Here is a 27,019-nt window from a genome sequence, read left to right on the forward strand (position 1 = left end):
CGCATGGCATCTGGGGCAACCCGAGGTCCTTCTGCCCAGTCTCAAGTTCCACTCATGTTTTGCCTCTCAGCTGCCACTGGCACCAGACCCAGGACACGGTGGGGGAGAGTGTGCATCACTCGACAAACATGCACTGCATTTTTTAAAATAAGGAAGTGAAGAAGGGAAGCCTTCAGGTGCCCATACACCCAGCACCTGTAGACTCATACTACCTGGTCTCCTCTGTCCAAATTTCCTCCTGGATGGAGCCTGGCCTGCTTCTCTATCACCCTCCAATAAGACAAGCAAGAGAGCCACTGGCAGCAAGAATGTGTGTGGGGGAGAAGAGGCAATCACCTCCATTTTATAAACTCTTAGGAACTTGAGCGGGCCACTTTCACAGTTTCCCCTTTCCCCTCCCTCTCACCTTGAACTGGTCCTTCTATGCCTTTAGAGACCTTACTATGCCTTTTTTAGAGAGGTTCTTTTCTTCTATTGATTACATTTACAAACTTTTTGTGCAGGCCCGGAGAATCTACCAAGTAAGAAGAACCCCCCCCCCCCGCCCCGCATTATCTGCCTGTATCTTGGCTTAGTTGCTTTCGCGACTGTCTCAAGCCACCCAACTTGACTACTAGGTACAGCGCTTCTTCATCCTAACCCTGCAAGAAATTATTTGCAGATTCTGCTCTGTGGCAGTTAATTTAAACTATTCTTGTTTTCTGCCTCTCTTGCTTCCTCAATGGGCTGAAGGTAACAAGCTCCCCGGGATATTCCCAGGTACTATCAGAGTGCCAGTCAGTTCACCTACCATCCCACTCAACATTTGGACTCTTGGAAGTGCCACAGGGACTAGCTGACCTCCGGCAATCCACTTCCATTTGTTCTTGCCTCTGGCGCTGCTGATCCTCCAACATGGTCGACTTGTGCATGGCTTTAATATGCTGTTGCAAGAGCGTGTAGCCACTCATCGGGATCCCTTGGGGTAGCCCCTGCAATGTAGAAGAGACCTGCAGGAGAGGAACACCACAGGACTGAAAGGACAGCCACACAGCGTCACTATTAATTCAACCTTTGCTGTCATCATTTAATGGCAAACATTGTAGTTTAGAACACTCTTTAGATCTCGCCTTTTCCTTGATGTGTTTCCCCCCCGCCCCCCCCCCCATACTTGCAGGAAAATTTGGTCTAGAGGAGTATTTCATCATGTTCTTGTGTTAGAGGATAGGAGGCCCAAAGAGCATGCAATGCGGCTCTCTGCAGTGGAGCCCAGACGCGGTGCTACCAACTCAGTGAGAACCTCTTGAGTCTGTGCACAAGCTATTTTTTGAAACAGAACTGCAAGGAAATAAAAAGCCAGCAAGCCCACCAGCCAGATCCCACTCCTGCTGATCCATTCTGCTGCGTATGCAGGGAATGTAAAAGAGTGTTCTCTGAGGTCAGTGCTGAGCTAACCTGCTTTTAAAGCTGAGCAGAGATTTGAATTTGGGGTTACCAGCCCCAAATACAATAATTTAGACTTAGGGGGTTAATAACAGGGGACACATCACCTCTCAACTGAAAAAGCAAAAAGGGGGGGGGACATGGATGGGGCACCTTCTCTGGCAAGGAGTTTTGCAGCAGAGAACCTTAGCCCACCATGCCACCCTTGCTTGGTAAAGCATCCACTCTCCCTAAGAACATACCATGGGTGGAATTATGGCAGCCCGATGCTGAAGCTGCTGCAGGTCCATCTGCCCTTGCTTAATGGTGGGGGACACCAGCAAGGGCCCCGTCGGGTTCAGCAGAGAAGGCTTTGAGTCCATTGTGTAGATTCTGGAAGAAAAATTACATTAAAAAAGGTGAACTGAAGAATCTGGCAAGGGGTCATGGAGCAGAAGCGCACTTTATAAATGCAATTGATCTACACAGTAAGGAACTTATAGGACAGTTGTGGTGATGAAACTTCTAGCAGTGATTGGCTCACTTGACTGTGTGTCATGGAGGGGCCTCAGGCAGCTATTGGTGGATTTGCTCTGACCCCTAAAGAGGGGCAAGATTGATAGGAAACCAAGGAAAGGCAGTGACAGGAGAAGCCATCGTCTATGAAAGCAGGCTTGGAAGAAAAAGGAAAATAAGGAGAAGCGGGGGGGGGGGGCAGGAAGGCGAAGGTGACAGAAGTTTGTATGCTGATTTGCAGTAACCAGCCGAACCATCAGCTGTAAGTCCACAGATGTGTTATGCTCAGCTATTTTAAAAAGGAAAACTGGATGCAATCCAATAGTCTGTCAAGGCCTCAAGCTTGTACTGGCAACCTCGACATTTTGACAGCAGCTTAAAGGCCAGGTTTACCATCACAGAGTTTGTTTGTTTTTAAAAATCTAGACCAGTCTCTCTCTCTATTAATTTACATGGTAACTTCTCTTGAATAGTCTCAGGGGTGTACTAAGAGCCTTGGGAGTGACAAAAGAAAGAGACAGACAGATAAGCTGCATCCAACCACGCAAAATGTGTGCAACTGCCTAATTGTCTTTTAGAACTCATTGCCATAGGATACAGTGATGGCCACTAGTGTAGATGGCACTAAAAGGTGACTGGGCACATTCATGGAGGGAAGGTCCATCGGTGGCTAAATGGAATCTCCATGTTCAGAGGTGGTGTACCCTTGAATGCCAGGTGCTCCAGGGAGGGGCACCAATAGGGGAATGCTTTGCCTGATGTGCTCCTGTTTACGGGCTTTCCAACTCACGTGACTTGCCTTTTCAAGAAATGGAACAGACATGGAGTTTGATCCATCAGGGCTTTTTTGCCGTTCTTGTGTTAGAGGATAGGAGGCCCAAAGAGCATGCAATGCGGCTCTCAACTTCAGACCCTGCCTGAGGAACTGATGGACGCTACGCCAAGGTAAAGGTAGCCTGTGCGAGCACCAAGTCATTACTGACCCATAGGGGGACGTCACATCACAACGTTTTCTTGGCAGACTTTTTTTACAGGGTGGTTTGCCACTGTCTTCCCCAGTCATCTACACTTTACCCCCAGGAAACTGGGCACTCATTTTACCGACCTCGGAAGGATGGAAGGCTGAGTCAACCTTGAGCCGGCTACCTGAATCCAGCTTCCGCCAGGATCGAACTCAGGTCATGAGCAGAGCTTGGACTGCAGTACTGCCACTTACCACTCTGCGCCACGGGGCTCTTGCTACTCCAGGACCACTGAGGAAAGAGTGATCATAAGCGTGACAGATTTTAAAAAGGGGAGATCCTTCAAATCCATTTTAAGATCTTTACTACTGCAATTAGATATCTGCAGAATTATAAAGGTTAGAGAAAGTGAGAAGAGAGAAACCTCCCCCCCTCTCTCTCTCATGATAACATAGAAGGTTTCCCCATTTACCTAATGAAGTTAACTAACTGCACATTCAGGACTCACAAAGGGAAGTGCTTTTTCACATAATGAACAGATGGAACTTGCTTTGACAAGAACAGAGGATGGCCATTGTCTTAGGTGGCTGTTTGGAAAAGCACTCTGAAAGGCTTGCATATCAAACTGATGGCAATGGGGAAGAATAACTAGGGAAGCCGGTTCCCATATAATGCTAGAGAGGCCTATGAACATACCCTGCAATGTAAGTGTCAGTAAAACAGTGGCCCGCCACTGCTCACAACTGGGTTCTAGGCACAATGGATTCGGGACCAAAATCAATACAGCAATTCTTATGAGAACTCTATTCTTAAAGAAAACTTGAGATAAAGGAGCTGTGACAGCCCTGCAACTCCTGGACAGTTCTCTATCAGGAATGTGCAATAATCTCTAGACGCTTTCAGACAACATGGTAAGGCAGGTGGAACACGCCGTGCCGGAGCATCCAAACGCCTTCTGCATGTGCTCCTTTGTCCAGCTGCTGTCCCACAGTCCCAGTTCACTGAGCAGAGAGAAGAAACTCCCTCAATTGCCTGCGGTAGTTCACCTCACCTCTGCCTATCAGGTTCTCCATCCACATCCTCATCAGCACTGCAAGTGGCACTGGAATCATTGTCAGAGTTGGGTTCCAGCCTCGGGGCACTGGCCTGCTGGGCAGGACCAAAGTCCATGTCTTCAGGTTCGAGCTTCTCCTTGGGCTTGCCCTCATCCCTTTCTTTGGCATCACTCTCCATTTTTACTTGAACATCCTCTGGGAGTCTCACTTCAGCATCGATGGGCTCCACTTTGGTATGCACGGGAAGATTAAGCACAGGTTTGATATCGACTGGCTGGCTCCGATTCTCCACCTCCATGGACTCCTCCCCTTCGGTCACTGCTTCTTCTTTCACCTGCAACTCGGCATTCTCGTTTTCAGCTGGCTTAATGCTCTGAGCGGGCAAGGGAGGGGACGCTGCCGTGGCAGTTTTAATGGCAGATTCCTGCTCCACTGCTGCCTCTGTGGTTATCCTAGAAGAGCTGTTCTCAGCCGGGGCATCTTCTGAGGGCTTGGCAGCTTCCACTGGGGAAGGAGATGGAGCACTTTCAGTATCTGAGCTATTCTCAGCACCTGGAAAAAAGCATCAAGTCAAGAGTAAGCATTCCAAAAGTAATTAAGAGGCATTAATTGGCTACCAAATTGTTCCTGCTTAGTATCACAGAACACACAAGGGTGGACCTGATACCGCTGTGGGGGACTAGGGATGAATTCTGCACTTCTGCAACTGCTCAACGTAACCCAATTATATCACTCTTGGGAAAATATGTCCCGTCCTCCTGCTTCTTGGCTAACAAACTGATTTCTGCTCTGGCCATCTCCTGCCTTGACTACTACAATCTTCTTTCTCTGGCCTCCTAAGCTCTAGCAAGAAATCTGCCTTGAAGACCATTCACATTTCGTCATTCAGGCAAGCCTCATTCAATCACTTCCATAGCAACTCATTCTTCATGTCCTGGCCTTGGAAGCCTTTCACAGGCTTGACCCACCCTCTCCTGCAGTCCTCACATATCAGCAAGATACACAGCATAGAAGTACTGAATTAGAACTCATCAGGAATGCTACTAATAATCCTGACTTAAACAGAGACTTCGGGTTATTTTTACTCACTACAATCTCTAACAACTCTACAGGATCCACTTCCCAGAAATCCTGATTGGCTGCTCTTAGCGTGTTTTAATAGACTATAACCTTGTACCAATATACATTAATTTTCACTTAAACATCACATTGCGTATCTGTTCGAACCTCTGATTTTCTTATCACTTATTGTGTGTAATTACTAAATATATTTCAAACATACATCTGCAGAAATGAACAATGATTCATGAAACCTCTTATTGAACTACTAGCAACAGAGCCCATAACATCTAGATTAGATTGCTGAAATCCACTATATCTGGGATTGCCCTTGAAGAGGGTCCAGGAGCTACAGCTGTATAGAATGCTGCAGCCAGAATGCTGTCTGGAGGGAGTCGCAGGGGCCATGTCACACCATTCTTGCTCCGTCTACCTGAGCTTTCAATCTGCTTCTAGGCCCAATTCAAAGAGCTAGCATTGACCTTGAAACTCCCGTATGGCCTGCATGGACTATTGTTTTATTTTTCCATCCTTTCTTCCTCACTGTCCCTCATGCCTGGAACTTGCCAGAACATTAATCTGATGCCATCTCTCTCTTTCCCCTTCTCATCCACAAAGCCTTTTGCTTTTGTTTAAGTCCTCAGTACTCATCGACCACTTGAACAAATAGACTAAACTAGTATAACTGCAATTCCAGCAAGCCCCCTCTCCCTGCCGTCTCCCCCAACATCGAAATCCAGCCTGCAAGCTCACAGATAAAGGCCACCAGCAAGCAGCAGAGGCTTGCAGGATCTTGACAAGATCAGATTTTGCTTATCGCAAGACACAGAGCTCGGATAAGCGTGAAGTATGCCAGCAGCAGAGAAGCAACAAAGGTGAGTGCAAATCTGGCCTCTTTACTACATGCTGCATCGTTTACTGATTTGGCTAGTCCAGTAGCATCTGACCCTTGCCTTAAAAACTGATGAGGAATTTCTGAAGGTGATCCAAGGCTGCAGGTGACTTTTAAATGCACAACCCAAATTCAGAAGCAGCCTGGTGCTCCCTTTTTAAAAATTATTGCCTTGAGCCAGACTTGGAAAAGGTGGCAGAGAAATATTCTAAAATCAACTAAAGCAGGAGCTTTCCATCCAGCTTGCAAGCTGCGTAGCCATTGCTTGAAAGCATCAGTCCACCAGACTGCAGCATTAGCTGGTGAGGGCCAGTACCGTCCAGCAGCAGCCAAACAGAAGGGCTGAGTACCATTAAGAGCCAGGAAGAGTACATCCAGGTCTTCACCCACTTGGGGGGGCACCAAATTGGAGGTTAATTAGTCCCATTCACAGCAATAGCACCCTCGGGGGGGGGACCCATGGATCTGCCCACCCCTGTCCTAAATGTTTTTTCACCTCTGGAATCACCTTCGCTGTCTTCTGGGTTCTCTTCTTCATTGGAGGCCTCAATGTCCTCATCTTCTTGAGCAGAGACGGTTGAGGCCACACTTTCGCACTGCGATACTTCGCGCTCCTCGCGGGGCTTTCGAGAAGACTGAAAGGCAGAAAAAGAAGGGAAAGGTCCTTACTTAAATTCTCTTTACATGCACATTCTGGCTTCAGGTCTACAGCCTCAGCTGCATTAGACAGCCTTCTAGCTTCACTCAGTATCAGTCAAGAACGGGTCTCTCAGCTACAGGACCTGGCTGCATCAAAAGGCTTGTCACACATTGTATTTTTGAAGTGCACACCCAATATCCTTCAAGTGTTCCATTAAAACTGCGAAGGAGAGAAGACAACAAATATATGTTTTAAAGAGTGTGTACCACACTTGTCAGAGCTGGAGTGCAGAACTGTAGCCAGTAATAATTAAAGGTTTGCATAGAAATGTGAAGCCCTAACTAGGATAACCCAAGTGAGCCTAAACTTGTCAGATCTCAGAAGCTAAGCAGGGTCAGCCTTGGTTGGTAATTGGATGGGAGACCTCCAAAGAGGCATTTTATGTTGTTAAAAAATAAAATAAGTTTAGGCTAGGTAATCAATTACATATACTTAATTTTTCTCAACATTTTGTTTTTTCCAAAACACCCACAAAAGAGTTCCCCATGGCTTCAACAGTTTACATCTCTAACAGTGAAATCCTAAGCAGAGTTACTTCAGTCTAAGCCAATTGACTTCAATGGGTTTAGAGTGGAGTAAGTCTGTTTAGGATTTCATTGTAAGTTTGTAGAGTGTAATGTGTAGAGCCACCATTAGAAATGTCTTCCATGCATGTTTTCTAGCAGAGGCAAGATAAGGACAACACGCCCTTCTTGATCCCCACCAGGCCTATGTCTTAACTGGGACAGATGACACACTCTCATCCCCTGCCAACTTGTGGGTGGTGGGGCATTACAAGTCCCAGGTTTCCAGTGCATGGCAGAGGAAACCAAACCTAAACCCTGCTAAAATGTGCGCTGTTGGCACTCCCTGGAAGCTCTTGGTCTAACTGGCCAAGACCAACAACTCAAAGTGGTCTTGCTCTTCCAGCGCTGTGCAGAGCTCAAGTAGCTTGCTCTTAAGGGCCGAGGGCTTGTACTGACTTCTTCACCCCATCCCATGACTGTGATTGGTCTCTGCCACTTCCTGTTCATGAATCAACATCCCTGCCTTGGAAATTCCTCTTTCCATAAGCATGAACAGACCCAGATTTCCCTTCCTGCTGTCACCCGTTCACATCTCAGCTTCCCTCACTTTCTGGCTTCCTGCAGCTTGTTTCCTTTTATGCCCACCTGACCCTCTCATCAGCCTGCTTTTGTTGGGTTCTGACCTTGATTTGCCTCTCAGGCTGTGATTCATGTTTCACCCTCTTGATCTAGACATCTTGTCTCACCTGCCCTGAAGCATGCATATGCCAATCCTCCCCGCCCCAGGTACGTATCAGAAGGACAGCTCAACTCACTTTCTGCTTGTATTGCTGAAGAAGACTATCAAGGTTGTGCCTCCTTTTATAGTTGAAATAGAAGTTCTTACACTGGGCCTCGCTCTTTGTTGCCACCATTTTGGCTATCGCTGCCCAGTTTCGTCCATGTTCCACTAACCCTGTCGAAACAGAATTTGAAAAATTTATTTAGGTGCATATGAGATGCCTTTCTTAAAATAAAGGAAGAACAGAAACATTTTTAAAAACCAAGAATAATTAAAACCCCTCAAAAGATCTTGTTACAGCAGTCAAGCATCCACTCCCATTTGCTTGGTCAGTGTCTTTTTAAACGGCCTGTTCTAGGGAAATGCCAGAATTCCCCAATGAAAAGACTAGAAATGGCACCAGGCCATTTCCCAGAATCCCCTGCAACACTCAAGGGATCCTAAACAGATGCTGATCCAAGAATCGCTCCTCAAAAAGGAAGAATCATTTGAGTTTATATGAGAGGAAAGAGAATACAGATGGACAAATAGAAATCAAGCCCAGTCATACAGCAGGCTCATTTTAAAAAACAACAACATACAAGTATATACTAAGGTGTTCACCGATATAATCCTCATCAAGCATAAAACTTCATAAAGCATACATCTCAAACTACAGTTAAAAAAAATCAGATTGTTGAGGAGCAGTAGGAAACCAGAAAATTGTAACACGAAAGAATCCAGCTGCAGAGAAAGACCGATGAAAAACAAAACAGCTCTGGACAGCATGAAAAAAAAATGCAGGGATGCCAGCACCGTGACCTCACAAAACCAGCACCCACTGCGCAGAACATGCTTAATAATGCAAGGCAGGGTGAATCTACGGGCAGGATTGTAACGGACTGTTATCCGTGCCTTGCTGAAAGATCCTACTATCTCAAAAGAAAGATTTATCTTTGACTCTTGGACAGCTTTCAGCAATTAGTAAGGCCTGTCAAAAAGAACTTTGAACAATCTGCTTATCAGTACATTATTTATATAGGGTACTTATTGCTTTGCCCCTTCTCATCAAAGTACACGGACACCTTTCTAGAGTTTATCGTTTCCTTTATTGAAATTGCACCCTAGTTTCTTAATGAAGCAGGTTATCAAAATATATATTGTTAGTAATATAAATCCTACAAAAACAGAACACAGAAAGGCAGTAAGTATTAGGTTTGCTAACATTTCCTAATTAATTCTAAGTTTAAAACAATCAAAGTTTCTATGAAATGTGTAAGATGCTCACCTGCATTCTCATGAGATTTCTTCCAATCAGAATTCTAACATACTATCTGAATTTGAGTGTTTTATAGGTTATCTTATGCAAATATCTAAGATCTTTTCACATGATAGCATAAACAAACTATGATTGGTTTAATACTTCATTAGATAATCACAATTTCTATTGTATAACCTTCTAATTAGCCAAAAAATGACATTATATCCAACTTGCAAAACCAAACTATCAATCTGTGGAAAATGACAGAAAGAGTTAAGTTGATAGATCACCAGTGGTTCATTTTCTGATAGAGGAATGTTAATCTAGATACAGTCCACCATTTTTAATTAGCTGTCAAAGATGAAAGGACACCTGCTTAGGAAACCTAACATTCTGAAAAAAACCACACAGACAGTTCATGCAAAGTTGAGAAGTTCACCCCAAATACTAGTGTACTGCTTTATACTGCTTAGTATTGCTTACTGCAATATATTTTTAAGCTATATTACTGCAACAGGAGAGGCCACTGGCCCCACAGGCTAGCACTTGTGCCACACAACTGTTGCTCACAGAACTTGTTTTCATGACTTGGGGCCACAGTGCGCTTACAGCCCAAGTGATGTACCACCATGAAGCTCTGGCCAAAAGCCAGGACTGCAGAGCAACCAGCCAAATGAGCCTCTTTGCAATAGTAGCAGAAAGTCATGTGATGCCGCCTAACCTCTATAAAAGTTTGCTCAAGGGCCAGCCAAGGGGACCTTCTGCCAGTGAAAGATCCCTGAACCCTCTGGCTCCACCCGTCTTCCCTGTCTGCTCCCCACAGCATACTCACAGCTACCTATAACCCAGCTACAACTGCCATGTTTCCAATGGTGCATGCACACAAGCAACCAATGCATTATGCAAATCATGGCAGACTGAATTGAGGGATGGAGAGATGGTAGCCACTGCTAGCAGCAAAAAAGAGAGACAACAAATGCCAGAACCATGGAAATGACAGCAAGAAAGAGACGTTCTCTGTGCTATTCATAGAATCCCTGTGTAGTCCATGGGCTGCCTGCCAAAGAACAAGGCTGTGGAAAATTGCAATGGGAGAGTGACTAGCAGAAGTCTTGTTCACATATACAGGAGATACCTGAGGTGCTTTGCATGTTCCTTGGTACAGAAACTGTCTTGCAGTTAGAAAGCTAGCACAGGTGTCCCCCTCCCTCCTCTCCCCCCCCCACTTTGCTTTCCACCTTGGTTTTCTACTTCCAAGGAACTTTTTACAAAAGGGAACATCCCCAATGCTGGTCCTTCATCTAATGACTGAAGGAGTACAGACTGCTCTGCCACCTCAGGGCCAGAAAAGCGTAGTGATTAGAATGGTGGATTAAGACCAGGAGACCTGGGTTCAAATCGCCATGCAACAATGAAGTGACCAGTCACTCTCTCAGGCTGATCCACCTTGCAGGGTTGCTTTGAGAAAGAAAACCACTTCAAACTCCTGGGAAGAAGGGCAGGATAAAAATTTGATAGGCAGAAAGAGCTCGGCTGCCCTATTCCCACTTCAGTCTCCTACATGAAAGCACAAGACCGAAGTGTTCTTGACAGATGTCGAGTGGCGGACAAGCAGGCCCCGCAGAAGCTTGGGTCATCCAAAAGCCTGTAAAACTGCCCTCTTAAGATAAGCATTGCCCTCCTTTCTCACACAGTGAAACTGAAATGCTCATCGAGGGGGGGGGCAGTGAAGAGAAAGGAGCTCGACTCTCTTAAGGTCATGTCATGTCAGAGCCAAGAATAAAAACCAGGCTCTCCTGACCCCACATAACTGAGGGCTTATCAACTGGATCATGCTGTCTCCCCAGTTGACGTAACCTAATTCTCCCTTTGCAGGAAAGCTGCTTAAGCCCCCACAGCCGACTCTGAACACAGTGCACTGGCGGGACAAGAGCTGGGCAAAGTCCACCGTCGTGGCACGAAGCAGGACTCTGCAGGGTGCAAAAAACCAGGGATTTACAGCGCCACCCAACCTGAGCGTTATTGAACCTGGCACACAGGATCAGCCACCTTGCGTCAGGTGTATCAGACGGCCTCTGAACTCTACCCAACACCACCCAGAAACGGGCTCCTGGGTACAGCACGTGGAATCGACAGCCTTGTCACACAATACGTATTCGAAGCATGCAGCTCATCTCCTTTAAGCAGCTAAAATGTAAAGGGCAGAATACAACAAATACTTTTTATTTAAAAAAATGCACACGTCACACAAGGACACTTAACATAACTGGACCGCCATTCTTGTAGAACAACAGGTTTGTTGCATCTAACATGGGAAGCAACCATTAGAAATTTCTCTTGTCCGTTACGTGTGTCTTTTCTAGTAGTGGCAGGACAAGAGCTGCAGTTGAAAAGCACAGAACATACTTCTCTATCTCTCCAGGCCCTTGACTCAATTTGGCTAAAAAGCAGAATGCCAGCCCGCCACGCCATCCCTTGTCAACAGGACAGTGGAGGGGCTTACAAGCCTAGGTTCCCTGTGCCTGGCACCTAAGGGGTTGGACTTCCTTCTTCTCACCTTCACCTCTTTCCATTACAACTGGACTAGGCAGACTGGAGCAGGCTTGGATCTACCAGCACCATGTCCCCCAAGGGCCCTGCCAGCACACCTCGAAGTGAAAGGGGTGGTGGTGAAGAGGATCTTCTCAGCTGTGGCACCACACCTGTGGAAATCCCTCACACTGGTGCTTATCTCATGCCAGCTTCATATCTGGCCTATCACTCAGACCTCCTCCCGCCCTACTAGTTAATTGTTAGTTATGTTTCTTTTTCTTGTGCTACCTTTTTCTGTCATGGTCCTGCAACTTTGTTCTGAAGATTTGTTTAACTTTATGCTGCTTGTTTCAGGCATTTAGAGAATTCTATAAACATTTGTTTTGTTGCTAGATTATGCTGTCAGATCCAATTTCTAACTATTTTGTTATCTTTTTAAAAAGTTATATTGCTCATGCCTTCTAGTTTTAAGCTTCGCTTCATCAGTGGCTGGAAATTATCTTTAATTTTTTTAACAGAAAGCCAGCGTACAAATAAGTGCAACCCTTTAACTTTTCTTTCCTATAAAGAACGGATGTCATATTAATCTGCTGTGGGGGAAACTGGCCCAAAAGGATGCTCTTGTGAACGGCTTTCCAGCAAAGGTAAAACTCGTCCGTCAGCCTTGACTCCTGATGGAGTGCCACCCAAATCTGGTAACGATGGCACAAAACATCTTTGCTGTAATGAGCTAGACAACAAGCTTCCCTATAAAAATACACTAAAGAGTTTGGACTTTTCAGATTAGGGAGAGAAAAAGGCATCTATGGGTATGGTGGAGGGAGAGAGAACATGATCAAGATTTATAAAATTATGCCTGATGAGGAGGGTGTAAAGAACTTTTTATCCTCCTCCCAAAATATGAGCACTCAGAGCCACCAAATAAGGAAAAAAACCACTTCATCATGTAAAGCAATTAACTTGTGGAACTCAATGTTACATGATATTACAATGGAAATTAAGTTAACAAATTTGTGATGGACCTTCACAAAGGTCCATCAATGCTCAGAAGAAGCAGCATACTTCTGAGTGCTGGACATTCACGGTGGCTCTCCCCAGTCTTTCCCAATCCAGTTCCCAGGGATGTTTTGCCTGGAGATTCTAAGGACTGGAGCTAGGAGTTCCTGCACACAAGGAACGGGCTCTACCACTGAGCCCTGGCCTGTTCTCACACCTAAGTATAAGTTGCCTTATACCAAGACAGAACCTGGGTCCATCTAGCTCAGCTTTCTCGACTCCGACAGGTAGTGTCCTGTACAGTTTCAGGCAAGGGCAAATTGCCAGAGCTACCAGGGATTCTTTCAGACTCTGGGGATCAGATCTGGGGCCTCCGGCATGCACCCTCCTCAACAGATAATGCTATGCAGAACAGTTTAAACTTTTTTCCCCCCCTACATGCAACCATTACTCTTCTGAAAAGTTCCCTCTATGGGCACCCCACCCCACAAGCCAGGGCATGCTGGTTCATCCCTTTTAGAAACTGTCATGCAGGAACCAACCCATGACACCCATTTCAAAATGTGTCCCATACCTGATAAGCGTTGCCAGAGACTGCCAGTTTATGCCTTAAAAAGGCGTGCCAAAATCTAAATCAGAAGCCACCAAATTCTCCAAATGCCAATGCCAGCTCAGCTAAAAGAGTGGGGTTCTGAAGATGGGTAGGGCTTCCAATCTTTCGAGTCACTTTTCTTCCCCAACACAAAACTGCTCTACAAAATCATTTTGTCTAACTTTTAAAAAACTACCTGACAGTTTTATGTGTTAGTTTCCAGCAATTGTCCTTTGAGTAAATGTATTTGCAAAAGCAAATAGGCAATCAGGTTTTGGCTGGGGATGGAAGAAGTTCTGAAGGTAATTTCAATATCTGCTGCTTTATAGTTGAACACATGCAAGCACACACACACACACACACCCCGTATGAGAAAGGTTTTTACCTTTTTTTGCAACTTCCATCTCTTCTTCCGTCCAGCGGGAGGTCTCCACTGGCTCTGCCAAAGCTGAAACACCAAGAGCAAATCCTGTCAGATGGCAAAGCAGCCAGGACCTGCACTTTCAGCCTAATCTATTAATCTGTTTACATGACGGACCGCTCAGGGAACGATGCCGGGTGACAGCAGGAGACAGTCAATTCTTATTAAGATCCAAACCAAGGGACAGAGAGAAAAAGGAAAGAAAGATCTCCCTCTGTGGGTAAGGAAACTGGTGAAAAAAAGTTACCATTTATAATTCCAGCAACGTTGACATACGCAACCTGCCCAACACATTTTGAGGATTGAAAATTCACCACCACTTATTAAACTGGGAGGGCTGGGAATCTTTAAAAAAAATACATCTGATTTCAGTTGGGCTTGGCTACTACCAGAGATCTAAGATGTCAGCAAAAGAACCTGAGAGCTTTTGCATGCAAATCCCCCCACCGAACCACACAGAGAAAGTCACAGACATGAAGTTGCCTCATACTCTTAGGCAAGCAGCACACTGCTACTCTGGCTAGCAGTGGCTCTCTGGATTTCAGGCAGAAGTCTTTCCTGATTCCCAGGATCATTTAACTGAGAGATGCCAGAGACTGGACCTGGGACCTCCTCCCTTCCCTCATCCTCATCCTGCAAACAGCAGGGTTAACGAGAGACTCGGTATAAATCAAAGCTCAGATCCTGAGGAACAGTTAAAGAGCTGTTAGAAGGCACCCCAAGGGTCATCTAGTCCAGCCTCCTGCACAATGCAGGAAATTCACAGCTATCTCCCCGCCTCACCCCCCTCAGTGACCCCTGCTTTATGCACCTGAATGTCAAACTTGGCAGTGGGGGCAGAATTAAGCATCCTGAGAACCAAAGCTTTCACAAAAGGAAAAATCTAGCCACTGCAACCCACGTACTTCCACCCCAGGAGGACGGGTGCATGTGTGCTAGTGTTAGCCAAGCAATGCTTTCCCAGGGCTAAGGGGGCCCCCATGGCTTCCCCACAGCTAGGAGGGGCAGATTTCCAAGACATTTAATATAGCTTGCAGAACTCGGTTTTTCTTGGGCAGAACTGGTGGAAGTTTTGTTGTAGTTTGGAAGGTACTAGGAACAAAGCAATTGAACAAAGCAATCTTAACAGCAGGATCTCTTGTTCTTGCACATACCCTGCTTCTCCCCTGGGGAGTCCAAGTGGAATGGACTCACATGCCAACAGAACTTCCATAAGGGAATCTTATGGCCCTGCTAAGAGGTTTGACTTGGGGGAAGCTGGCAAGAGAGCTGGTTGCAGAGAGAGCGGAATATAATAATCCTACTATATAAAAGGCAAACCATGTTCCTGATGACTCACTTCCTATCCCCATGCAGGCGAAATATGCAGGGATAAGAAGCAAGGCAGGGACAAAACAGTTTGCCTCCCCGCTGCCTCCTTGGGGGCCTCCAGAGGCCTGGAAAGGCCCAGTGAGCTCCGGGCCTTCCCACTGCCTCGGAGCTTCTGAGGAGCCCTTCGCTACTGCAAGAAGGCTCAGCGTAGCAGCAAGGCCCTCCCAATGTTCTGCAGCAGCTGGGGGGCAGAGCTCCTCGCCACTTCATTGGGCCTTGGGAGGGCTGCTCACAAGCTGAGCCTTGGCCGAGGGACTGGAGGTGGAGGGACCCCCTGATCTCTTCCCCAATCCCCCTCTCGACTGATGCTGCGGGGGAAGGCTTGAGGGGAGAAGTGCTGCTAGGGCCCATTGTATTTTCCCAAACAATGGGCCTTATTGCTAGTAAATAAATAAAACAAATAAACTGCTACCTCTACTTCTGGAATTCTGCCCATACCGCTTCATCTCTGTCCCATCCTCACTCTCGGTCTTTTTAATGTATTTTTCATTCTACAAATGAAGCCTAAGTATGTGTATTTCCCCACATTCCTCCCTTGGCTCTCCCTACCCCCCACCCCAGCTGTCTTCATCTCCAAATATTTAGCGATTCCTCTGAGGCAACCTGCCCTTCAGGGGTGCTACTTTCACACAGTGTCATGGCACTATATAATAAGTCCCACGTGCATCACTGTCAGACTGATTAGCAGCTGGGGGAAGGGGGCTACCTTCTCCTAGAGCGTACGGCTTGGCTAGCTTGCTTGACTCATCTGGAACGTTTTACTCAGCATCAGCCCCTCCAACAACTCAGCTGCTCTCTGCTTTGAAGCATAGCATGCTCCAAATTAGGAGCCTTGCTTTTTGTACATACATGGGGGGAGGAGATATTTATTTACCTAATTTATACCCCACCTTTCTCCCCGATGAGGACCCAAAGTGACCTACATCCTTCTTGCCTCCATTTATCCTCACAACAACCTTGTGAGGTAGGTTAGGGTACCTTTGGGATTTGTTTCAGCCTTTGGTTTCAGAGTTCCAATTGCAGATGCTCAATAAAGTAGCTTTTGGGTTGACAGAACAAAACATGTATGTGCATATTCCCCCATCCTGCTCTGTTCTCTGAGGCTCTGGGTTACCTTCTGTGTGCAGAATCGCACTGAACCATCTTTGCTTCCTCTTGCCCCCTTTTAAAGATTGCACAGACATACTGATTCACTATACAGGTCAGAAATAAGAGCTACCAAGCAAAGGCTATTGTAAAGAGCCAAACATATTTCTTAAACATCAATGCCACGTGAGTGGCATCTCAGCAGAAAGAAACCTTGTTTTTGTTTTGCTTTAAAAAAAATGCATCTCCTGTTCTTAAAGTAGGACAGCCAGTCCTCAGACAAAAAAGAAACTGTTTCCATGCAACTGTATGCCCATTTACAAAACCTGTAGCTGCATCTGAAATTCTCTTTCTCTCTGCTATCTGCACTTCTATCCTTGGTTCTATTTTCTTATCTCCTGAATGCTGGGCTCAGGGCCACGTTTAAACTGATTATCTTTAAAATGAATTTATTCCCAACAGTGCATTTCTTAACTGGTAAAAACACATTACTTCCATTCTCACTAATTCTCATGACCACCCTATAAGGCAGAATACTACTTGTATCACATGCCACAGGCTGCCCAAACTGCCAGTGTTAGGGGTGGTACTGTCCCCTCCCCCCATCCCCATTCAGCATAAGGTTTAAGTTTACTGCACAAGCCATACGTAATGCCGATTTGAGAGAGATGCCACCTACTGGCCTAAGGACACTGAGGGAGCTTATGGTAGAAGGTAAGCTACAAGTTACAGGAAGACATGGCTGCTCTCAACTCTGTTCTCCTCAACAGAGATGCCCCTATCTACCCCTTTTTGCTTTCTTATGTTGTTGTGGTGAGCCATTCTGTTTGGCCTCTTTCTATTGCTGGTGCCCCAATTCATTTTGTGGCATTTTAACCCCCTTTCTACGCACAGAGCACAAAGACCAGTGTTAAATTTAATAGCAATTATTTCTACCAATTTTTTTTAAAGTAATTGGGGTTCTCAAATCAAAGCAGCGTGGCCACAAAATCTGGCAGCCCCCCACCCCCAGTTCAGAAATTCATTCCTGTGTCAGACCATTTCAGTATACCATAATAAACAAATAAAAAAATAAGGAGGTTGTCCAATGTGCCTCTGATGTATGAGTCACTAATCTCATTTTGAACCCCTCCAGAAGGCCTCCATTGGTAGTAGGTGATTCTATTGCATCTCTGCATAGGATGCGGCTGCATGAGTCACTCCTGATGCAGAGAGAGAACAGAATTAGCGTCTCTCTGGGGCAAGATGCCCAGAACAGCGACTCATGCAGAACCACAGAGTAAATATAAACTTTTGTGTGTGTTTACTTTCGGGATAAAAAATGGAGGCATAGTTTATTATTGCACAAAGCAGCCTGTTTTGTGAAATAATGAACGATGCCTCCGTTTTTTATTCAGAAAGAAGCATGACTCGGCTTCCAGGAGTCTGAGAGATGCTGTTCCAATTATACACAACATGCCGTGTGACATCACTACCCTACCTCGCGAGTTTCCCCACCATGCTCCACTTTGCCCCTGGAGGGGCAGTAGACTTTCAACATGGTGGAAAGAGGAGATGACACAGGCTGCCATTTTCAGTGGCTACTTTTGGTCCTGCAGGATAAATAATTCCAGCCCGAGCCAAGGCTGACCACGGTGCTGCTCCGTGCTTCTTCTTTTCATGTGCTCAGCATCCTGTTCAAACTACGCCACGACACGCACAACCCTACTACACATCCATTAGCCAATATAATGCTTGCCTGGCACTTGCAAGGCTGCTTGCGTTAGTGGCTGAGGGTCCAGTTTGAACAAGGCGCTGGGCACGTTGGGTACGCTCTTCTGGTTCACCAAGTGGGGACTTGTAGTTATGCTTCTACCACCATTATTCACAAAGGCGCTCAACGCCAAGATGCAGACCCTTTATGGAGTCCTGCACCTTGCGAAAAACAGGCCTCCTTTGTTCTCAGCAGCTACTTTAAAAGCTCCACAATATTTTTCAACCAGAGGCAAGCAACAGGTCACTTAAAGAACTGAAGAAAATAAAATTCTGGCATGCAGAAGCAGCCTCCAATGGGTAACGGGCGTTTCTGCTGGGGACTGCGGTGCAGCCTGACTTACAAGGTTCTGGAGGAGGAGGCAACGAAGGTGGTGGATCTTCGGTAGCAGCAGCTGCTGCAGCATTTGCTGCTGCAGCTTCGTTTGTCATCGACCTGGTGATCCGGCCCTTTCGTCGGCCTTGGCTATTGGCAGTCTTCCGCCCCCTCGGAGCAGCCTGCTCCCTTTCCTCAGGCTCCTCTGGGGCAGCTTCAATCTTATCTTTCTCTTTGATATTTTCTCTGAGAAGTAGAACATGGAATAAAACCCTAAGAAATTTAATAACATCCTGTCCCCCAACCCCACTTCAACAGAAACAAAGTCAAGGAAACAGTTTTTCTTTTACATTAACCAGTGTAGGATGATGGAGCAAGTTTCGGATTCACAGCAGTCTGTATCGATGGTACTGCTTCCTAACGAAGATTATATGCAACTCAAAACCTTGCAAACTCTTGCAGTCAGCTAAAATTGGCCTCCTGCAAACCTAAGAAGGCCCTGACCTGGATAGCCCAGGTGGGCCTGATTTCATCAGATCTAAAAAGCTAAGCAAGGTTAGCCTTGGTTAGTAATTGGATAGGAGACCTCCAAGAAAGACCAGGGTTGCAGAGGCAGGTAGTGGTAAACCACCTCTGTTAGTCTCTTGCCTTGAAAACCCTACAAGGGGTCACCATAAGTCAGCTATGCCTTAAGGACACTATCACCAAACATAAGAAGAGCTGTGCTAGATCAGACCAGTGATCCACTAGCCCATCATCCTGTTTTTAAACAGTAACCAACTAGTTGCCCTGGAAGGCCAGCAACAGGGTACAGAGAAGCCAAAGCTGTCCCCTGATGTGGCCTCCCACCGCAGGCATTCAGGTTTGCTGCCTCTGCATACTTACCATGGCTAGTAGCCACTGATAGGCCTCTACTCCATGAATCCGGGTAATCCCCTTTTAAAGCCATCTATAGTGGTGGCCATCATTGCAAAATAATTTTACTTCCTCTGCATTGCAAACCGGATTGTCCTTGTTCAACTAAGCCACAACATGGTCTTTGAGGAATGAGCTAAAACACTGGCTACTCATAAAATCAAGACCCCAGCATCCTGGGCTGAGCATTCCACTTGGAATAGGGAGACTGAGGTTCAAATCCCCACTTAGCCATGAAGCCTGCTCTGTGGTTGTAGGCTAATCCATTTCTCAAACAAGCCTGCAGCACCAACTCTTCCTTAAGGGTCTTGGATGCAGGCAATCTGCACGCCTAGTAAAAAAAACCAGGTGCACATGCAGCCCTGAAGAGGAGGACAGCCACTGAATTCATCTTGGAGAAGTACAGCCTGGTTTCCTGTTCAAAGTTATTTCTGGGTGTGTTCCTGTGCACCTGGCACAACACATCCCTGGATGGAGCCCACTAAAGACTCGTGAGGCTCCAGAGGGATTTCCTCTTGTGCATAAGTGACTGAGTATGGCTTGTTGCTAAGAAATCTCCAACGAGGGAAGATTCCTACAGCAGATTTTTGGAGAAAGATGTTAAAATATCTCCTGCTGTGGACAGACCCTCCTCTGATTTATTTAAGTAAATATTAAAGGAAGTACAAATACATGTGAAGAAAGTCACTTGAATACTCACTTGGATTCTTCCTTTTCGTCTTTTTCATCTTCCTCTCTCTTTTCCTCCTCTTTTTTCTCAGTTTTTTCTGCCTTCTCCTCCTCGATTTTTTCTTCGACTTTTTCTTCTTGGGACGGACGTGAAATCTGTTGCTGAAATGGAATCATTCTAAATTACACAGCAGGACTAGTGACTGCGGGGCAGGGGAGAATCGAAAGGTTTCAGATAAGGATCCAGGAGAGATTTCTTCCCCACCCCTCCAAAATCAGTATGAACAACCCAAAAAGACAAGCCACTGAACAAATACTGGGAGTAGGGTAAGGAGTCAGACTGTGCCATGAAATCCTCGCGTTGCAGTCATGCAACTAAAATAATAATAATATTAACAACATCAACAACGTGCCATCACGTCACAACTCTAAATTATGGCGACGCTCTCATGAGGTTTTCATGGCAAGCGATGAGCCAAGATAGTTTGCCATTGCCTGTCTTTGCATAACAACCTTAGACTTCCTTGGTTGTCTCCCATTCCAGGACTTAACTGTGGCCGACCCTGCTTAGCTTCCAAGCTCTGTCAAGCCTGGGCTAGTTTGGGCTATTCAGGCTGCTACAGTCACGCAAACAAAAAAGCTACAAGCCCATTTGTGGCACAAAGTTTCCCCAGCTGCAGCAACAGTTTGCAAATGCTTCCCTGCGTGAACAAGGCTTCTGGCATCTGGTTGCAAAAGAACCAATGCAACTGTAGATTGTCATAGCCCAGAGGACCAGCGGGACTTTTGCTAAATCGTTTTTCTTTTTTTCCCTCCTTTTTTTTTGCTAAATCATGCGCTGTTTTTACATGTCCCCTAATTTCACCGTGTGGTCTGGGGCTGGCTGCTGCTTTTCAAAACAAACCTGGCTGCTGAGAATGTAGATTGTCCAGATCCCCAGTTTGCCATTTTGGTCAGCTCACACTAAAATTAAGCAGCACTGGTTTCCATGTCAAATGGCTTGCTTAACACTTAATCCTTTTTTTTAACAGAGAGGGCCGCAGGGGCGAACTAATAAAAAATGTCCAGGGTTCAAATTCATGCTCAGTCAATAATTCTACAGTGATTCTTAAGCCAGTTGCTGTTCCTTGGCCTAACTCCTCTTGCCAGACTGTGGTAGAGGATGTGAAAAGGTGATCAGAGGTGTCAATGGTGGGAGGAGGGAGAAAGAGGAGAATACAAATAGAAGTTCAAGGGTGGGGGGGGGGTCATTTCTCTTTTCATCCTATGGGCTGTTTTAAATTTTTGCACTGTTAAAAAAGAAAGCAAACTTTGGGAGACCACAGGAAAAAACCTTATGAACCATCTTCTCTTTTGCAATGAATGATACTAAAAACGTGGAGCAAAAAATTCTTACAAAAGGATTTTCAGTACTAGATGATAATTTCTACAGATACTGCAGACATGTTCAAGAACATTTTTGTTTAAATTTGACAGGTTTTGTCCACAATTGAACGGCCATTGTGTGCATTACAATAATATACTATCAAGAGTTCAGTATTTTCAGTGGTGAACTTGATATCCAAAAATATGCTGGGAGCTGTATTGAGATTGTGTGACAGTGTTTATCCAAATAATATACTGTGTTTTCGCTACTAAACTTGTTTTCAAATTTCAGCTTTATTTTTTCCTGACTCTCAGATGACGGTAATAAGGTATGCATGCTAAGGTAGTGAAGGCTACAGCAATTTGCAGCTCTGTGTCAAATACTGGGCATATTTGCGAGTTTGCGTGTAGAAAGTTGAAGCTTTAATACTTTCAAGTTCCATGAATATGCCAAATAGTACTATTTGACATGCTAAATTAGTATAATGCATTTTTGTTAAAACAGTGCAATTAGGTTTGACAAGAAAAAAAAGTGTTCCGTAGATTTAAATCTTCCCCCAAACAAAGCATTTCCCCATTGCTTCTAAGTTTCTAGAAATTTTACATCTCTAGGGTAACATAACAACTCAACATCACACTAAATTACTTGGAGAAAGACTGGGATAGAAAAGATGAGCTGTTTGACAAGCCAGTATTCCTTTTTAAAAAACAAAACCAACCATGTATCCAAGCACAACGCTTTCCAAGCTGAACATAGTTCTTCTCTCCTGCCCCATCCCTCACAACTGTTACTGGAAATCAGCTGTTCCAGTTCTAAAATACCAAAGTGATATTTAGATAAGCAGGTTGGAGAGTGCTGGGCATAGTGGGAGGGGGGCGCAGTATTTCTGGGCCACGTAAAGACCCCACAGAGTGCCCCCACCTGCTCGATTTATTTAGAATAACAAACTATGCCAACACTAATATAGTCATGCTTTGCTCCTGGGAACACGCAACGTGCATCAGTTCGGTTGAGGCCGGGGGGAGTATTTACTAAATTAAGAGAAGTATAAACTCTACCAAACTGTCTCATCTTGCAAAAGCAGACAGCATGACGTTCCTGCTGCAGAACAAAACAAGCGTTGGGGCTTGCTGAGCCCCTCGTCCTTGAAAAAGAAACTGGTATCAAAAGGATAACTCATCTGACCAAGAAGACAAGCAGATCTAACCACTAGGAAGTTTCTCCTGCACAACAGCAGGGTAGATTGTGCCTCATTGCACATACTGCGCATGCAGGAGATGCCATATGGATGTTCTGTTTGGGGCACCAAAGCTCCTTGGGTCAGCCCTGATCAACAGGTAAGAAAAGAGCTAGAAAACGACAAGAATTAGGGATGTAAAAATAAGCTCTTAAAGAGTTTTCATATGTATTTATTACAAAAGGGCTTTTTGCCCAGCCTGTTCTCTAGTTTTCTCCATTTTGTTCATTCCTTTTCACCTTTTTTTTTTTTAGCCCACTGGTGAAAATTTCAGTGGTGACAGTTCTACCCCATTCCATTAGTATAGCAGAAGGGGGTGGGGGAAGAACCCTAGTCTCTTATCAAGCAGAGAGAATCCAAATTTGAAACTGGAATTTTCAAACAAACAACGTGACTGTGATATTTACAGTCATCCTTAATAACTGGTATAGCATCGGCTGCATTGTGATGCTTTGTCATGTTAAAAGAAACTTTAATTTCTTAAAATGTGCAACCAGGCACCTACTAAACCTTTTCACCCCAAATCTCTTTTTGGTCAGTAACAATTACTTAACTTCCATTATTAAAGTTAAAGGCACACTGAGCAATTTTTTCAAATAGAAAAAAGGATCACCTCCCATGATTTAAAAGTAAAAGGTGAAACTCTTGGAGGGAACAAATCAAGACCTGGCTCACTTCAAAGCATTAAGAGTGGAACGTGGGATCAGCTGGTGATCCGAAGTATTTCTTTAACAAGATATCAGACGTGCTAAGGTAAAAAGGTTCGTCACTCCCTCCGCTTCCGAGTCAAGCTTGAGGCACTCAAGGGTTAACTTGACAAAAGTTCAGAAGAAATTCCCCCCACCCCACCCAGCAGACAGAACCGATCAGCTGCTTCCTAAATAGTCCCCGTTTTACAGAAACAAGAAGCCAGTAACGAGACGAGAGCTGGCTTGCCCCGCAACCTCAACACAAGCCGATATAGGAGAACCCAAAAGGCAGTTTGAAACACAAACCTTCAATCAGCTGAAGCTTCAGTGACGGACGTACCTGCATTCTCCTCTGCGGCTTAAAAACTCTTTTACTATCCACAGCCAGGGATGGGTGTGGGGGGGGAGGGGGGAGGGCTGTCTAATAAGGCAAGTTTAAGGCTCAAGAGGACCAGGGGGGAAAAAATCCCCTGGCCCCTTCAGAGAGGGCTGCCTGACCCAGCCAAGTTTTTATTCCAGGAAAAAACAGTGTCATCACAGCCACTTAAGCTGCCCGTCTCACATGCAAGCTCGTAATCTGGCCGAGGTCACTTGAGGTAATCTCCCGCTGAGCAGAGCCTTGATTGGCTGTCACAGAAGCCCAGTGCTTTTCTGTCTAGTCAGATCACCAGACCGTACCACCTGCCACAAGAGACGTGGACTGATCCACCGGAGGTGGCAGCTTGTGCTGAGACCGCAGAGTGGACTACAGAGAACAGTCGTCAGAGGCCAAGTTTTGATGCCTGAGGGCTAAGATTTTAATTCACTTACCATAAGCAAGCTCTAAAATGGCATTTCCCTGTTAATGTCCAAAGCCCGCTAACATTAACAGGGTGAGTAACTGGCTTTTATCCTTTTGCGCACACATACATATACACACACACACAATTCTCCAGTTCCTCCATCTTCCCTGCTGTTAATACTAAGACTGAACTTCCAGCTTTTTTCTGCTTAGGAACTCCAAAATAATAAAGGAAAAATTAAATTTACTTAAAATGTTGACACACACCATGTGCTCCAATCACTTAAGATGTTTCCTGAAGCACAGCACGTAATAAAATCCAAAACTAATAAGGACACCAAGAGAACATCCAAGCAGCATAAAATTCAAATTAAAAACAGCACAAAACCTAAAAGCCAGCACACAACAGCAACTTACAAGACAGTAGTAAAAATATATTGGGTTGAATCCAGAGTAATATTTCCATTAATGGAAGGCACTTCAATCAGCTGAATGAAGCGTTTTCATTCCCCTGAACTCTGAATCCACCCCTTGATTACAAGATATCAGCAGCATCATATATCATGCTAGCTTGATACCCGTGTTTTGCTACAGTATTTAACTACTTTAAATACAGTTATTACAGTTATGGGTATGCAACATTTTTTATAAAACCCTATTCAGGAGTCTCGTACCGTCTTTCTTCAACTGTCTGCAGTTTTTATTAAATGTTTTTTACCTCAGAACACAGAGTTCCACAGCTGACCAATCAGAGAGGGGGAGGGGTGCAAGCAGGCAGGAGGCTACCCTACAGGAAAGGCAGGCCCCACAGGGAGACTGGCAACCCCAGTGACCTTTTAGGGGAAGATGGAGGTGTATTTGACCTCAGAACACATTCAATGACTCCCAATAGCAACTGCATACTGTTTAGAATGTGGAGGGTGAGGACCAATTAGGCAAATTACCTCTGTTTTCCAACTGGGGGGGGGAGATGAAGTGTGGAATGTTGTGAGCCCCAATCAGCCCACATATGCAAATAACCTTGAAAGGCTGGCCCAATCAGGGAAGAGTGGCTGAACTGGCAGTGGGCGGGGGCACAAACAGGCAGCAGCCTGCCAGCCACACAGGGAAGCTATATCCCTTTGGGAAAACATATTTTACCACTTTTTACCCCCTTAGGAGGTAAATTTCTTAAAGTCCCTTCTTAGTGGGTGTTTACATCATGAAAGAAATGTTCTCCCCAAATTTCATGTTTCTAGGTCCAGAGGTTTGGGCTGGGCGTTGATGAGTCAGTCAGGACACTTGTCTTTATATATACAGATTTGAAGGACAGTGTGGTATAGTGGCTGGAGTCATGGACTAGGATCTGGGTGCCCCAAGTTCAATTTCCTGCTCTGCCATGGAAGCTCACTGGGTGACCTTGGGCTAGTCACATACTCTCAGCCTAACCTACCTCACAGGGGTGTTTGAGAAAAAATGGAGTAGAAGGGAATGATGTAAGCCACTTTGGGTTCCCATTGGGGTGAAAAGCAGGGTATAAATCCTACTATATAAAAGGGTAAGTGTGTTCTAGATGACTCTATTTATTTCATTATATTTCTATTCCGCCCTCCCTGCAAACGGGCTCAGGGAGGATTACATCAGTTAAAACACAAAATCAGCAAATGACAAAAATTCACAATTTCATAAAAGCATTTTAAAATTACAGTTCACGTATAAATAATTTAAAAAGATATCAAGAGGATGGCAAACACAGTATAGCTTAACTTCACTCAGTTAAAACAAAATTCTCAAACGGACTGGTGGTAAAACATCTTGTGAGGAGAGTTAAGCATTAATCATCAATTCCTTCCCCCCCCCCCCCCCCGCCCCGCATATGGCTGGCACAGGCCTGGCCTTAGCCATACGCCTGGCAGAACATCTCTGTCTTACAGGCCCGGCAGAAGGACAACAAATCCTGCCAGGCCCTGGTTTCAAAAGACAGAGTTCCACCAGGTCGGAGCCAGGACCAAAACACCCTCTGGGGTGTATGTAAAGAGAGGCAGTCCCGCAGATATGCAGGTCCCAGTCCTCTTAGGGCTTTATAAGTTAATACTAAAACCTTGAATCTGATCTGGTACTCCACTGGCAACCAATGCAGCTGACATAATATAGGTGTCATGTGAGTTCCAATTGGAACCCCAGTAATAACACGTGCAGTTGCATTTTGAACCTAACCTTGGGACCAGACTCAGGAGAAGCCCTGCACAGAGCAAGTTACAGTAGTCTAGTCTAGAGGCAACCGTTGCTTGGATCACTGTAATTAAGTCGTGGGTCAAAAGATAAGGGACAAGCTGCCTGGTCTGACCTACTTCCTACCCTGGTGTGCCACTAGAGGGCGCTGCCACAGCAGGAAACCCAGGCTGGGATCAGGAGCAGAGCAAGTGGCAATACCCACTCTCCCCTTGACTTGTCTGGGATCAGGCATAGAGCAAGTGACAATGCCTCCCCCACCCCTTTCACTTGGCCGGGATCAGGAGCAGAGCAGGTGGCATGCCTGCCCCCACATTCACCCAGCTGGGATCAGGAGCGGAGCAGGTGGCAATGCCTGCCCCCCGCCTTCAGCCTGCCAGGATCAGGCGGGGAGCAGGTGGCAGTGCTCACTCCCCACCTTCACCCAACCGGGATCAGGAGCCGAGCAGGTGGCAATGCCCAACCCCCACCTTTACCCAGCTGGGATCAGGAGTGGAACAGGTGACAATACCTGCCCCCGCCTTCACCCAGCCAGGATTAGAAGAGGTGCAGGTAGCAATGCCCACCCACCACCATCACCTGGCTGGGATCAGGACCTGGTGGCAATGCCAGCCCCCCACCTTCATCCAGCCAGGATCAGGCATGGAGGAGGAGGCAACACCCACCCCCCTTCATCTGGCCGGGATCAGGAACAGAGCAGGTGGCAATGCCCACTCTTCGCCTTCACCTGGCCAGGATCAGGTGCAGAGAAGGTGACAATGCTCCCTCCCCGCTTTCACCCAACCAGGATCAGGAGCAAGCCAGTGGCAATACCCGCCCCTCACTTTCACCTATCATGGATCAGGAACAGAGCAGGTGGCAATTCCCACCCAACCACCTTGTCTTCACCCAGCTGGGATCAGGTATGGAGGAGGCAGTGCCCACCCTGCCCACCCTCCCCTTTCTAGAGCCCATTGTATTTTTTCTCACAACA

General features: G+C 45.8%; 1 protein-coding gene across 10 annotated transcripts in view; it reads right to left on the minus strand.

The window, feature by feature from the left end:
* The window catches only part of NCOR1 (nuclear receptor corepressor 1), a 122,501-nt gene that overhangs the window by 43,697 nt on the left and 51,785 nt on the right, over positions 1–27,019 (minus strand). For 7 of the 10 annotated variants that reach the window (XM_055001556.1, XM_055001554.1, XM_055001559.1 and 4 more), the window contains exons 15-22: positions 19,794–19,924; positions 18,207–18,424; positions 13,618–13,680; positions 7,907–8,046; positions 6,382–6,520; positions 3,931–4,486; positions 1,665–1,794; positions 791–989 (exon numbers count right to left, since the gene is read on the minus strand). In XM_055001556.1, the coding sequence (XP_054857531.1) occupies positions 791–989; positions 1,665–1,794; positions 3,931–4,486; positions 6,382–6,520; positions 7,907–8,046; positions 13,618–13,680; positions 18,207–18,424; positions 19,794–19,924 (1,576 nt within the window). The remainder of the gene's footprint in view (positions 1–790; positions 990–1,664; positions 1,795–3,930; positions 4,487–6,381; positions 6,521–7,906; positions 8,047–13,617; positions 13,681–18,206; positions 18,425–19,793; positions 19,925–27,019) is intronic. The other 3 variants (XM_055001560.1, XM_055001553.1, XM_055001555.1) reach the window with 2 other exon arrangements.

Source organism: Eublepharis macularius, chromosome 17 (assembly GCF_028583425.1).
Source record: "Eublepharis macularius isolate TG4126 chromosome 17, MPM_Emac_v1.0, whole genome shotgun sequence".
Taxonomy (NCBI): Eukaryota; Metazoa; Chordata; class Lepidosauria; order Squamata; family Eublepharidae; genus Eublepharis; species Eublepharis macularius.